Here is a 14,650-nt window from a genome sequence, read left to right as displayed (position 1 = left end):
TTATTGATGTGTTGTGTTTAACGATCCCAAGTTGATTGTTTGTTGATCTTTTTTGCACTTTACCACCATCCACTCTGGATAATCTAAAAAAAAACCAATCAGTTCCATACACCATGTCGCCACTGAAGTGAACTTTACTCTGGGCCAGGGAGGAGGAGGAGGTGTGGCTAAATATGCCAAACAGGTTCTGAGCTGCCTGCGGCCTGTGGGGAAGTTGTTTGAGCCGGTTATTTGCATGTGAACACTCGAATGCTCACCTGGTGTTAGTTTCTCACAGAGACATACAGGTGAGCACACCTTTGCTTTCGCTTGTTTTTTCTCCCTCCTCCTTGATAATGTTGTTTAGTTGGCATGAATGAGGAGATTCACTGTCCTTAGTTAATCGTTGGCACTCTGAAACCCACTGGAGTTACTCTGAAGTGTTTTGGAAGTTTGCTGGTGGATTTAATCAGGCTGTCACAGTAAGTGAAACTCAGAAACTTCCACAGGTGTGAACGAAAAAGAGGAGAAGGAGATCAAAAAGAGAACTGTCTGTTGCTTACTGTGTTTCCATCTTTTTCTCACAGTAAACCTGAAGTTTGTGACAGCCTGAAGGTGTAAACAATGTTTGACTTGTTCTGGCATGTCAATGAAAGATTTCAACTCAACTGAAACTCCATAGTAACAGTCTGGTGGAATAGTCTGTAGGTCTCATATATGTATGCCCAAATATAGTGTATATTTTCAAAAGTTAAACTACTTATTAGACATCTGCTAAGAGAGTTAGATGAGTCCCTTAGAGCAAGCCGACAAAATGTGTCCTACATGTACAGTCTCTTGTCAGGGAGGTTAAAACCACATTCTTTGATGTACGCCAGTAATTGTATTTACACTGTAGCTGTCTATGTTCTATGCAAATGATCCTCCTGGTCCAGTCTATATACACTGTGACAAGTGGCTTCTGAAGTGGTGATCACTGAGAAGTGTTGGTGCACACTCTGACTATGACGTATGCCTATAATGAATAATTGCTATTGTATATGCATAGGCATACTTTTGATAAATGTCATGACTGAAAAAAACTACTATGATCTTCAAAATGTCTTAAAACATACACAGACATAGCACTACCAACCATATCTATTGTAAAATGGTAAATGTTCAACAAGCTAAGAAAAACATATGCCTCATACAGTAAATGAGCTAAGTTGACTAATCTAATAATTGTCTGACCGCAACTACATACAGCAATGGATCATTAATGACTTGAACAAATACTTTAATAATGGTCAATCTAATTCAAATTGTGTTGGTTTCTGATTGAGTAACTGAATTAGAGTCATTGTCAGTTACCTAAGGCTGAGAGGTAAGGTAAACTGACATGATTTTTTGAACTAACTTGTGCTACTTAGTAGCTCATAGAATAAGCAGGTAAGAAATATCGTTAAAGTATATTTATCGACTTTATCTTTGATGTGAATCATTCAAGTCAGTCATAGAAGTATTTAAAAAAAAAACTTCATATAAGTAGATAAGCTCACGAGCCACCGTTAGATTTATCACTTTGAACTGAAAATTGCGGGTTTCTGTTTTATTTTCAGTAACATGGTTGCACAGCTTATAAAATACTTTACACATTTGCAGACTTTAATCCACATGTGCACATTAACTAATTTCCCTCACTTTTCATCGGAGACACTGTAAGACCAGTTACACAAACTGACCGGTTTTCCAGGAAAGTGTTTCAGTGTCTGTGTATCCTCCCCGGTACAGTCACCAGACAAATCTGGACAAGTCCTCGTGTTCCTTCTGGCAAAGGGTGTCATCTGAGATAAGTGTTTCCAGACACAATGCCCCTTTGCTTACCTATTCTCTACAGTCTCCTCAGGTTTAAAACTGTGTGTGTGTGTGTGTGTGTGTGTGTGTGAGACAGAGAGAGAGAGAGAGAGAGAGAGAGAGAGAGAGAGAGAGAAAGACAGCGAGATAGATATGCTATATTCGTTGTCTATATCACACAGGACCATTTTTGATCAAAATAGATTTTATTTGACTTTGTCCTACACAGATAGTCAGAATCACAATGTCAAGGGCACATATGTTCTCTCCCAAAGCCTTTGTCTACCTGTGCCTCTGATTAAGGATTAATCACAATTCTAACCTATGACCCTTGACATGGCATGGTAATGATAAAGAGATTCTTCAGACTGATTACATCATTTAAGCACCATAAAAAGATTGCCATTGCCATTTTTAGTCATAACTACTGTTTTGCTTTCCCTTTTAACTTGCTCTGGCTGTCACATGCAGTTTCACTGTGATGCATTTGTGGTTGAGATTAATCAAATACATGTAGGCATTTCTCAGCTGGTTTCATCAGCATTGCACCGACATTTGGCACAATGTCTGGTCCGTTCATCACTTTAGACATACAAGTCATACTGGCATTTGTATTTGTTGTTTATTTACTGCTATTTGTATTTCTTGTTTATTTACTGGCATTGTATTTCTCTTCCATTGTTTCCATCGGTATTGTGCCAATATATGCCACACACTGTTGTCCTTGTCATACCAGGAGATGGGCATCCATCCATGTCAGTCTGCTGCAAAGCTGATCGGTCTTCCAGTATCTGAGCCAGTCAGTTTCTTACAGTGAACTTGTTTAAATTCAGTGTTCTAAAAAGGATAGTTATGGTCTTTGCTTTTCATGTTTGATGCCATTATAAAAACGCAACCCTTCACTTTGACCACATTTTGTATTACTGGGGCACCACAAATTGATACTGAGTTGCCATGTCTCGTTGAGTCATTGCTTTGCAACCATATTATATATGCATATATATTTCTTGGCGAAACAATGATTATCTATGAATAAATCATTACATTTCTCGTTACTGTGTCTTTATTTTATGATATCTTGCTGGATGTAGTAACCATTTCAGAAAAGCAATGGATTGGGGGGGGTAGGCACTTTGCTCCGCCTCATGCCTAAGAACACCCCTTAGCTGCTCTAAAATCACTGGAACCTACGGCCTCTTCGGGCTTATTGCTTAATTATACTTAATTATTTCTTTATGAGTTATTGGTGACTGATACTGATTACTGTTTTTCAACACCTTTTTGTTTCTCACAGGTGTTTACCTTTACTGAAAAGTGTGGGAGCCTTCTGCCACAGTCATGCTGGAGTCTCGTCTGTCCCAGCTCTCCTCTTTAAAAGATGACTTTAAGATGGACGATTATGTGCAGCCGCACTACCGGGAGGCGTACAGGCTGGCCATCGACGCCCTCGTCAGCGGCGGACAGGACGCCTACCGGGATGTCCTCAAGGTCGAGAAGGTCGGCGCCTTCCTCTCAGAGGCCGAGCTCCTCTTCATCGCCCACAGCACGGAGCGACCCGCAGAGAGCTACCACTCGGGGGAGGTTGACGGCTCGCCGGATAGCAAGTCCTCGTCCGGCACATACTGGCCCACGCACTCGGATGTGGCGACCCCCAACCTAGAGCTAGGCTGGCCCAACTTTGTCAACGACAGGATCCAGACCAAGGTGGAGCTTCTGTTTCACCCACCCAGACAAAGCAGCCCCACCATAAAGGAGGTGATTCGGAAACACATCCAGGACGCGCAGGAGGTAATGTTCATGCTTGGAGGCCTCTCTGCTGTTGTTGTTTTGTGTGTTTAATTTACTGTAGGTGTGAATAAAAGGTTTTATCCGATAGTGGTGGAAATAGCAGTGTTTTCACAATTTCACAGAGCCTCTAGTAAATGACAGAGCCTATCCATTCCCATGTCTGTGTTCATTACTGGATTAGGGCCACAAGCATGTGCACAATATTTTTGGAAGCCCGGTGCTGTTCTCATGATGGGCAAGGCTAGGGCGTTGTCTAGGGTGTGTGTGCCCATGATCTTGTTCAACTGCTTATTCTTCAAATGTTTGGGAGGGACCAACTACGGTGATGGAAAACTACCATGAGTCACAATACAGTACAGTGGAAGTGAACTCGGTAAATACGGTGTATTTATGTTCATAATACTGTACACCGTATGTGGCAAATGACCCTGTTGAATACACATGCTCTTGCTCTTCAGGGGTATTCCCATTGGTAGACACAGGTGTGAAGGCAGCAACAACCTGAAAGAACAATTTAATTTGCAATAATTGGACTGTCACAGTAATCGAGGGGTGATTTAATCAACATAACTGTGGGATGATAGAAGGCACCTCTACATAATTTTCATATCACACACCATTATCTCAACTTCAAGCAAAGGTGCCTGCATGATTGCTGTTTTACGGTCTGTTCCATACACAACATTTGCGTTATACTGTTACTCTAGCATGCAATGATACCTGGACAATAGAGCATTTTAGACAATATGGTTTTACATACACACTTTCATTTATACTGTATGGTAGCTTTATAAAAAGTGATGCTATGTAATGGTTATGGGGAAAAGCCTACACAATGAATGGATTCTGGAAATCAAATGTAACAGAATAGCGATATTCTCAAAAGCTGATGGGTCATTGTTAAACAGATATCTGTAGCAAAATGTACAGAGTTTTAAATTGGGCTAAATTTAATTATTAATTTGTTGACAATGTATGTAATAACTAGATGTACCGTATAGCGGTACAAAATATGACCGCCACTCAGACAATTTGTCTCCATATTTTACTCCACCCCCCACTCTTGAAACTTTTGTGTATGCTTGTTTGGCATGCCTGAGTGTGTGTGTGCGGCTGCACAGAAAGTAGCCTACTGGTGCTTATTTATTTATTTATTTATTTATTTATTTATAAACAAAAGCATCTCTGTCAGTTCCATGCCGTTTTCAACAGCTATCAAAAACAAAGGTCATTTTTGGATGGATGGATTTTTTGTGAATGTTTCTTCTTCTACATAAGATTTTAGTCATCTTTAGTTCATGTAATACTTTATTGTCAATGCACAAATTAAGTAACAGTAGTCTGAAACGTTATTGTTAATGCACAAATTAAGTAACAGTAGTCTGAAACGAAATGCTGTTTTACATCTAACCAGTGGTGCAAGTAACTGACATGTCCAAATGGGCCTTGATGAAATGCGTCGCTAGACTGTTCATACACATTTTAACGGGCCAAAGTTGAAGAGCTGTTGTCCATGGCTAGTCTGGCTTTCACCAGACCAAGCTCAATCTTTTAAGAAATCAAAAAATAAATAACGGGCAGATCAGGCTGGGTTCACCCAGCCTAGTCCATAGGCACCCGATATTGTTTAATTTTCCGATTGAGATATCCACGCTCTGGCTATTCTAAATGCAAAAATGCATCAGGCAGTTATGACAAAACTGTAACTAACAAACTAGATCCTAATAGAAAGCTGTTAGCTTCCCTAAGCTACAGGTAGGCTTATAAGGTAGGCCTATTTTACAACATAAATTGTCAATAGGCTATGCTGGCGACACAAATAAAATCTCCTTTGGAAACCAATGGCTTACGCCTTACAGCAGGGGTCTCAAACTCAAATGAGCTGGGGGCCAATTCTGCCAACGTCATCTGATTGGAGGGCCGGCTGAAAATGCAATGTTCTTTTTTTCAAATACCACACAAAACTGCAAACAGAAAGTGCAAGTGTTTTTATCTAGTTTTAGACACCTGTGCTAGCAACCTTAGCTTATAAATAAAATAATGATAAAATAAATATTAATACAAATTATAAAATAAATGAAAAACATAAAAAACAGGTATGTGTGTGTGTTTCACACCAAATAAAAATATTTCCTCTCATAACGTTTTTAAATCTGGCAAACTAGGCATCAGGGTTAAGAAAGCAACACCATTGGATTTTTATATCAAAATTTAAAAGGCCATGGCTTGAAAGTGGTCAGAGATAAAGTTATACTGTAAATGTAAAAATCTTTGAGTAAAACAAAAGTTTATGAAGGGGGTAAATTTACCCATCTAATTTGTCACTGGATGGCAAGCACCTCAAATTATGCCTTTCAGTAAATACTGGATGAACATATGTAAGCAGGTTTACTTTCCTTTTTTCATATTACCCACATAACAAATTAACAGAAAAACACCTAAGATGTATACCAACACCTAAGATGTTGTGGTTTAGTAATAGATTACTACAATATAGGCCTACAATAAAGTATTCTGGTCAAACAGTTCCTATCGCGGGTAATCTGCAGTAACCAGAAGTTCGCATCATATTGCGGGTGACTTTGTAGTTCTTTAGAGCCCTATTTCTACTAGCCCTGATGTCTGTACCACATCCATTACGGACACTATCATCACGATTACCACTGCAACCTCCAAGCTATGTTGGGCAAAGGGTCGAAACAAGCATGGTATGCTTAGTGGACACCGTTGTATACACGCACCTCCATTCACAGACGCACCGTGAATATCACTGTCATAGACGATCGATCATAATCTCCAAAAGGATATTCTCCTTCAGAATTAGAATAGGTGAATAACATAGCTTACCTAAGACTTCATCACACGTGAACGTTTTTCAACATTGGTGTAGGCCTGGCTATTTCTGCTTAATTTCTGCTTCAATTTCTGCAACACTATGGCCTGCATCGCTTCCGCGTCATTACAAATGCACGTCTTTGTGTTTCTCGCGTGTAATACAAGTATTTCCTGAAAACTTTGCGCAGCGATTTTGGGTTTGAATCAAGCTCTGGATGTCTTGCACATAGTGGAGCAGAGTAGGCCTACACATGAGATTTGTCACCGTACCTGGATCTATCGTCTATTTTAATCAGTATCGTTGTTTGTCGCAATTAATAGCCTCAAGGGCCGGATTACATTATTATTTTGTCATTCGTCGCGGGATTTGGCCCGCGGGCCGGGTGTTTGAGACCCCTGCCTTACAGTATCAAGCGGACTTAAACTGCCATATCGTGGCGAAAAGTTGTAATAAAATTCACGCAGCTCCACGAGTCAAGATAAAATTCACGTGGCCCCCGGGGACGAAACAAAATTTTTCCGTAAAAGTCTAGTGGGGCTACGTACCCACCAAATTTCATGTGCCCCGGTGGTTCGGTGTCCCGGGTATCGTTGACCAAAAACAGGAGGGTTAAATAAAAAAACAACCAAAAAATGCTGTTTAGTTGGTTTGTGTATTTTGTTTTTGTTTTCAAACATATGATTTTGGGCATGAACATATCTTTGTAAATTACTGGTTACATTATTGGTTACAATTATTGGTTACTGTTGTTTGCTGTATACTCATTGTACTCACAAATCCATGGCGTATTTGGGCTTGAGCTGGAATGCTGGTCTTCCTGTCTTACATTTGAGGGATTTAAGGCTGATCACCAAGATTATCACCTTGGTCAAATCACACAAAAGCTTGACATAATTTTTTGCTTTTTTTTTGCTATGGCATTTCATACATTCTTTAAAAAAGTATTTCACTGCAGTGCGACATTTTAAGAACATGCTCTGCTTACATCACCTTTAGTCATGTCCTGCTGAGGTTTAAAAGCATTGGTTTTGTATACATACTGATGTGACCCTCTTTGCTTGTCATACAGGTCGTTGCCATTGCTATGGATGTCTTCACTGACGTGGATATATTCAGGGAAATAGTGGATGCCTCTGTTAGAGGAGTCTCTGTCTATGTCCTCCTGGATCACTCTCAGTTCAAAAGTTTCCTCACCATGGCGGAGAGTCAAGACATTCAAATAACCAAGCTGACGGTAATGGACTTCAAGCAATTTTTAATTTATCACACACACACAAATGCACACACAAACACATGCACAAACACACAAATACATAATATATTTTATTCTATCATTTCAGTTGACAAGAATTCCTACTAATTTGTACGGACAAACCACTACCAGTTAATGCTACAATTTTATTGTGGAAAAAAATACACGTTAAAGTCAGCCTCTATCTCCAAGAAAATGTCACATTTTGTGAGTTCTCCCATTTGCTTTTGAAACCTAATAGTAAGAGCCATGTTGTCCTTGTCCTTGTCCTTGCCTAAGCTAAATAGGACCGCTGCCAACCACTCTATTATCATTTGAAGGATACAAGGATACAAGGAAGTTTATTGTCACATGCATATAGTTACTGGATGTAAGAAATGTAGTGAAATTATGTCTGGTGTCAGCCTATTTGTGCATTTATGGGGGGGGGGGGGGGGGGGGGGGGACGAGTGCAGTAGAAGAGGGGTTTAGTAGATTAAGTGGCAAGGGCTGCATAAGAAAGGTGGGGGAGGATTGGGATTGCACCAACAAGGAGCACCCAAGACCAACAGGGACAGAAAAACTCCCTTACTAAGGAAGAAACCTTGGGCAGATCCACGGCTCAAGGGGCTAACCCAACTGCCAGGGGTCTTGGTGTGTGTGTTGGGGGGATGACAAGGGCGATGGGATAGTGTGCTGTGTATGTGGGGAGAGGGCAGTGTGCAATATGTCATGAGACAATGTGCTGTGTATTGGGGGGGGGGGGGGGGGGGGGGCAGTGTGCTGTAAGTATGTTGGGGATGTGTGTTGGAGAAGCTTCCTGATGAAATAATGTGCTGTGTATGTAGGGGAGAGGGGGGGGCAGTGTACTGCAAGTATGGTGAAGGGACTTACTATTGCAAGCAGAGTACTGTATGTATGATGTATGTGAGTGATGACAGTGAAGATGTGTGTTTGGGCGGGAGGGGAGTGGAGCAGTGACTGTGTGTGTGTGTGTGTAGTGTGTGTGTGGGTAGGTGGGGGCATTGTGCTGTAAGTATGTAGAGGATGTGTGTTGGAGAAGATCCTGAAGACAATGTGCTGTGTATGTAGGGGGGTGTGTGTGTGTGCAGCAAGTATGTAGAGGAGGCTTACTGTAGCAAGCAGTGTACTGTATGTATGTATGTATGTGAGGTGATGACAGTGATGATGTAAGTGTGTGTGTTTTTTGTGTGTGTGTTGGGGATGTGGGGGGGGGGGGGGGGGGGGGCGAAAGGCTAGGCAATCAAGGACATGGGTAGATAGATGGAGGAGAAATCAAAAATAATAAATAAAAAGTTCTATGGAGATGTGCAAAAGTTGGAGAAAGTCAGATATATGTGTTTGTGTGTGTGTGTGTGTGTTTTGACGTGTGATGAAATAAGAAAATAAATAAAAGGTCTGTAGCATAGGGAGAGGGATGTAAAAGTGCAAAAAGTCATAGGTGTGTGTGTGTGTGGGGGGGTTCGGAGTTCAGAGTTTGGATGGCCTGGGGATAAAAACTTCTCCTGAGTCTCTCAGTTCTGGCTTTGTGACTACATAGGCGTCTTCTTGATTTCAGCGGTAGGAATAATCCATTGTTAGGATGAGAAGAGTCCTACAGAATCTTTTGGGCTCTTAGGAGTACTCTTCTGGAATAGATATCTTGTAGAGCAGGGAGTTAAGTTCTTATAGTACATTCAGCTGACAGCACTACTCTCTGGAGAGTACTACAATCTCTAACTGTGGAGTTCCCATACCAGGTGATGATGCTACCAGTTAGAACACTCTCAACCGCTGAAGTGTAGAAGGCCTTCAAGATTCAAGGTGTTGGTATTCACTAACCTAACTGTACCTTAAGAATAACAATTAGGACTGAACTGAAAAGCAATTATGATTTCCTCCACAATCATGTTACAGTGCGCCCGGAAATAATTACTTTATGGTTATGAAACCAAGAAATACTATGATAGTAGGGGCAGGCCAGTATTTTGACAGTGTTCTGTGCTCACCATAGTAGCAGACAGAGCAAAGTATGAATAGATATAAAGCCTTAAAATAATGTGAAAGCAACTTTTTGAAAATGTATTTTTAGAACTGTTCAGTTTCTGAAGGTACACAGATGCTTTGCCACCCCCTGACATACTCAAACCAAAGTAGAGGAGTCAAAACAACAATTAAAGGCAAATTAACTATTTATTCTTGTTTAATTAATTAACACTGTGTGCCATGTGATGCCACCGGTTGCCATCGCCCAACATCCTTTGGTTAATGATGTGCATGGTTGTGCCAATCTGATACTCTGCCCCGAATGCTGTTGGGAGTTTCTCGGAACTCCGAAGAAAATTCCACCTAAACTAAAGCACAACAAATTGTCAAATGACATCACAACAAAATCATATTTTTGGTTGATGCAGTGCATGGTTGTGTGACAATGTGATATTCTGTAAATGCTCTGAATGCAGATGGGAGTTTCTTGGAAAACTCCCCTGAACTACAGATCACTTTTTCTTGGTTGAATGAGAGTGTCCTTAAACATACACATTAAGGGGTCCAGTTCTTAGAAGAGAATGCCATGATACAATATTACCATGCTGCTATATGCAAACTCAGTCCTTCACCCTTATGTTTGGGTATGCCATGCTAACAGCTTTGAAGCATAGAGATAGGAGCCATTTAATTTCCATGAAACAATACCTCTGTGTCTTCTCTTTCCACAGAACATGCGGGTCAGAACTGTAAAAGGACAAGACTATCTCTGTCGCACAGGGGCAACGTTTCATGGGAGCATGGAACAGAGGTTTCTGTTGGTAGACTGCAGGACTGTGTTTTTTGGATCCTACAGGTAAGGATGACACACACACACTACCTGATTAGTTGCTCCTCTTTTCTGTACAATTTTAACAGGAAGTACTTCTTCTTTAGAAGCACTACATGTGCTGTAGATTACGTTTTTATAATGCTTGGTAAATAATTTAGTCATTGCTTTTACTTCCTTCAAGACTTAATTCATAGGAATTATTGACTGTAACAGTTCAACCAAAACTTAGCTAGAAGGAAGAAAAAAAAAGATTTTACAGGAAGTATGAAAAATAAGCTTCATGCCTCAGGCAAACCAAGCATATCTTTTAATTTCATAATAATTGTTATTAATTTCTACCAGACTGCCCATATATATCTTATGTGTTTTCAGTTTGCTGTTGGGCTACATGAAAAATCACTAACTTTTATGATCTCCTTGTTATCATTCAGCTTGATGTGGTCCTATGAGAAGATCAACCTGAGCATGGTTCAGGTCATAACTGGCCATCTGGTGGCATCGTACGATGAGGAGTTTCGAACTCTCTATGCTCGCTCCATTGTCCCTCCGGAGCTGGCGCCTCTCGACAGCCTGGTGAATGGGAAGAGCCTGGGTGGCAAAGTGGAGACCTGCGGGCCACAGTCCTTTGAGAGGAAGCACCAACTGCGTCACACCCTCAACACCGTCTACAGGCAAGCCTGCGAGAGGAGAGGCTTTGGGAGCCACATGGCAGGCATCGGGGAACAACCGCCCAATCATGAGCCGTTCGGTCACGAGCGAAAGATGCATAATCCCCAGGCTGTTGATACATCAACGATGGACGCCATGAGTTTCCTGAAAAGGCACAGCTACGCTGGAGAAAGACAGGAGGGCACCTACACTCCTTCCTACATGAGACATGGAGCCAGCAACTGGAATGTGGCAGCGAACAGTAAAGGTTACGGTGGTCACGTGAGACACCTCCCTGGTGGTTACAACGACCCGCATCACGCACCACCGATGGACCAGGTCCACCGCGGCACCAACATACGCCAGTCTTACCACGGCGGTGGAAAACAATTAATGAACATGCAGCAGAATATGCCCAGTTTAGAGCAGGTGTCCAAGTCATTCATGCGTGATTGGAGGGTCGAGTCCTACCTAAATAACAGTGATGCCGCCGTCATGGAGAACCATGAATACCTGGACCAATATGACTTACCTGAGAATAGGCCTTCTTTGCATCTGCACTCTCGCCTGAGGTCTTCAATTGTTTTAAAGTCAGTCATTCCTGAACAAATAGAAAACGGTTACACAGATGCCTCTTCAAGTTCCATACGATACAGGGACCAGAGTGTCTTGGCACCCAGTAAATACACACAGCCAATCCCCTCGTGGAATCATAATGAACCAGTGGACTACAGAGCAATGCACAGTGATTTCAACCTGAAAAGACGCAGTCTGCAAATACTCGATGAGCCGAAGCACCCTGGGACTGGTAACACTTTGGAGAGAGACTATTTACATTCTTGCGTCACTCTAGGTAGAGTGAGAGGGAGAATGGCACGCCAGGACCTGGATGCCCAGCAGGAAAATGAATTGAAGAGGCACAGTGTGGCTGATCCAAAGTCCAACACATATGCTGGACACAGAGAAATGACCAGCCCTATGTTTGGTTCTCTGAGGAGAGTGCATGAGGAGCGAAGCACTGCTAGAGAAAACGTGGCAAGCAGGGTTAGCAGGCTGAGTGAGGATCAAAGATCTGTCTCACATTGCGATTTCAACGGGTCTGCCCAGAGCAAAGCTTTGTCCGAGTCTACGTGGACAGAGGCCCCTTCCAGGACCTCCTCCGCCACCCTGCTGGCACTGCGAGACAGAAAGCAAGAAAGAGCCAAGCCCAGTGGCATCGGCTCACCGCAGTTCCTTAAAAAGAGCTCCAGGAAAATCAAATCGCTCCTCAACATAGCAGATAAGAAAGAGGGCTCTCCCAAGAGCAAGTTCAGACTGCTCCCTAAAGCAGCGGGAGGCAGCTCTGACACCATAGTCTCTGAAGACGACCAGCAGGTCAGTATTGATGACACAGCTGGGTCAGCAATGTTCACAGGGGGGTCCGGCTGCTGGAGGTCTCACAGCAAACTCCACGACAGAGACATCCTGAACAACATGGGCAAATCATCGGCACCCCGTTTCAGCACAGAGGGCATCGACCAGAGCTCAGATGACAATGTGCAAAGACCACCAAGCCAGCAATCTAGTGCCCCGAGCGTGAGGTCAAGTGCCACCGCCAGAGAGCCCCGCCGCTGGGATCAGTATGGAGAGAACAGACGGCGCTTCGAGTCCTCTAACGCACCAACAGGCTACAAGGCGCCAGCAGGCTACAGTCAGCGAAATGAAACAAGCGCAAGCAACCAAGCCAATGATCGACACAGGGGTTTGACCGCAACCAAAAAGGACCATACTGACCGGACAAACTACTCAGACCATAATACTCACTCCAGCCATGACAATAAACTGGGACGCCTGTTCCAGCGAGTTGGCAATTTAATCCATAAAAAGACATAAACAGGCTGTGATGGTGTGGGTGGGTGGTCGGGGGCATTGTTAAATGCTGATGTGTTATACTTGAACATTTTCTTTGCTTGTCGGGTCTCCCAGCTCTTTTTGATGAGAGTGCAATAGTTGTTGGTGTTCTCTGTTCTACCAGAAAGACTCAGTAGACAGTATAGAATCAGTTAACCATTTAATTAGTAAAGGAATGGCTTGGATACAAGCAAGATAAAGAGTCCTGAATAGGTAACAGTCTTTGGCGTAGGCCCCGTCTCGGATCTGTCCAGCGATGAGCGGATCTCGTCTCCTGCCGATGGATGAAGGCAGGGGCGGGGAGCCTACCCCCCCACAATGAGACGGGGACCAACTGGTGGCGGTGGCTGAAAGAAGATGATGTGGTAGGCAGACCGTGCCCGATGGACGTGGACTGCTGGCAGTGGTGGCTGGAGGGGAGGTGGAGGGGACGTCAAAGTCGGCGTACTGAGAAGCAGAAGCAGTGTTAGGTGGAACATATTTAAAGAGCCCACTGAATTCCTATAGGCTAGCGCTGATTGAATGAGTGAATGATCAGATTGCAGGCTTTCCCGAAAAATACGCAAAGCTGAGATTGGTTCCATGAAAGCATGGGAGGAGTAAAGGCTACACTACGAGTCTTCCTAGTAGAACTTTCGCTGAAGCTATCATTTCCATAGAAGTGTTCTTTCCTTACAGACCGGAATATCTAAGTGCCATTATCACTAAAAAGGAACCACTCCAGTCTACTGAATGGCTCTATACCTCAGGTCATTAGTGAACCTATGTTACAAAGACGTAATTATATCATACATGACCATCCAATGATATACTGTATTAACAATGGCAGAATGTTATTTATAGGGCTGTGGATTGGATGTTGGTGCATGGGTTAATTGGAGGTTACTTGTGGGTTAATTCCGCTCTCACAAGTGGCTGGTGCAATTTATGTTGGCTGTATCAACATAATAAAAGGTTGACCAAAGAATAAAAAAGGAAAAAACTTTTCAAGAGTCTCTAATAAAAACAGAAAAAAATGTCAATTGAAGTACCCAAAACAGGGGTACAGGCCTTCTCTTTTGAGAGAAGCGTATGTATATCCCTTTAAAGGTGCCATGTGTAAGAATTGAGGTAAAAATATCCAAAAAATTAGCTACACGCATCAAAAGAATGAAAAGAAATAAGGGTGATGTCATTAAAAAAAATGACAAGGTATAGTGCTGCATTGATATCAACCTGAATTAGCATGCTAAATTACTAGCCACAGCCCGACAGGTGTCATAATACCAGTTTCGGCCATTGGAGGCGGTATGCGGGCAACATAACCGCCAGCCAAACTGCAATACACGTTTCTCGGTTGTTACTCTAGGGTAGACCAACTCACTTTCTGGAGGTATACTGCCCCCATCTTTTATGGAATGTGAAGTACTGTATGGATTGATTTTTTGGCGGACATTACACATGGCACCTTTTAACTGCCTGCTCCGTTTGGTAGAGCACACTATTTTGAAGTTAAACATATGGAGCCATATCTACCACTTGAATACTACATGCTAAGCACAAAATATTTGCTCAGTACCCCTGTAATATCAAGGGCCACACCTTCTCATCATACACGATTTAATACATTAATTTACGCTATTTC

At 42.5% G+C, this 14,650-nt stretch overlaps 1 protein-coding gene across 1 annotated transcript; it reads left to right on the top strand.

The window, feature by feature from the left end:
* Nucleotides 1-250: 250 nt before the first annotated feature.
* fam83b (family with sequence similarity 83 member B) lies at nucleotides 251-13,300 on the top strand. Its single transcript, XM_042065065.1, has 5 exons — nucleotides 251-461; nucleotides 3,110-3,603; nucleotides 7,509-7,673; nucleotides 10,388-10,512; nucleotides 10,920-13,300. Exons 2-5 carry the CDS (start codon nucleotides 3,154-3,156, stop codon nucleotides 13,006-13,008), a joined length of 2,829 nt encoding a protein of 942 aa, XP_041920999.1. The 5' UTR covers nucleotides 251-461; nucleotides 3,110-3,153; the 3' UTR covers nucleotides 13,009-13,300.
* The last annotated feature ends 1,350 nt before the right edge of the window (nucleotides 13,301-14,650 follow it).

The sequence above is a fragment of the Alosa sapidissima genome, chromosome 16 (assembly GCF_018492685.1).
Source record: "Alosa sapidissima isolate fAloSap1 chromosome 16, fAloSap1.pri, whole genome shotgun sequence".
Taxonomy (NCBI): domain Eukaryota; kingdom Metazoa; phylum Chordata; class Actinopteri; order Clupeiformes; family Clupeidae; genus Alosa; species Alosa sapidissima.
This window is presented reverse-complemented; position numbering and strand designations above follow the sequence as displayed.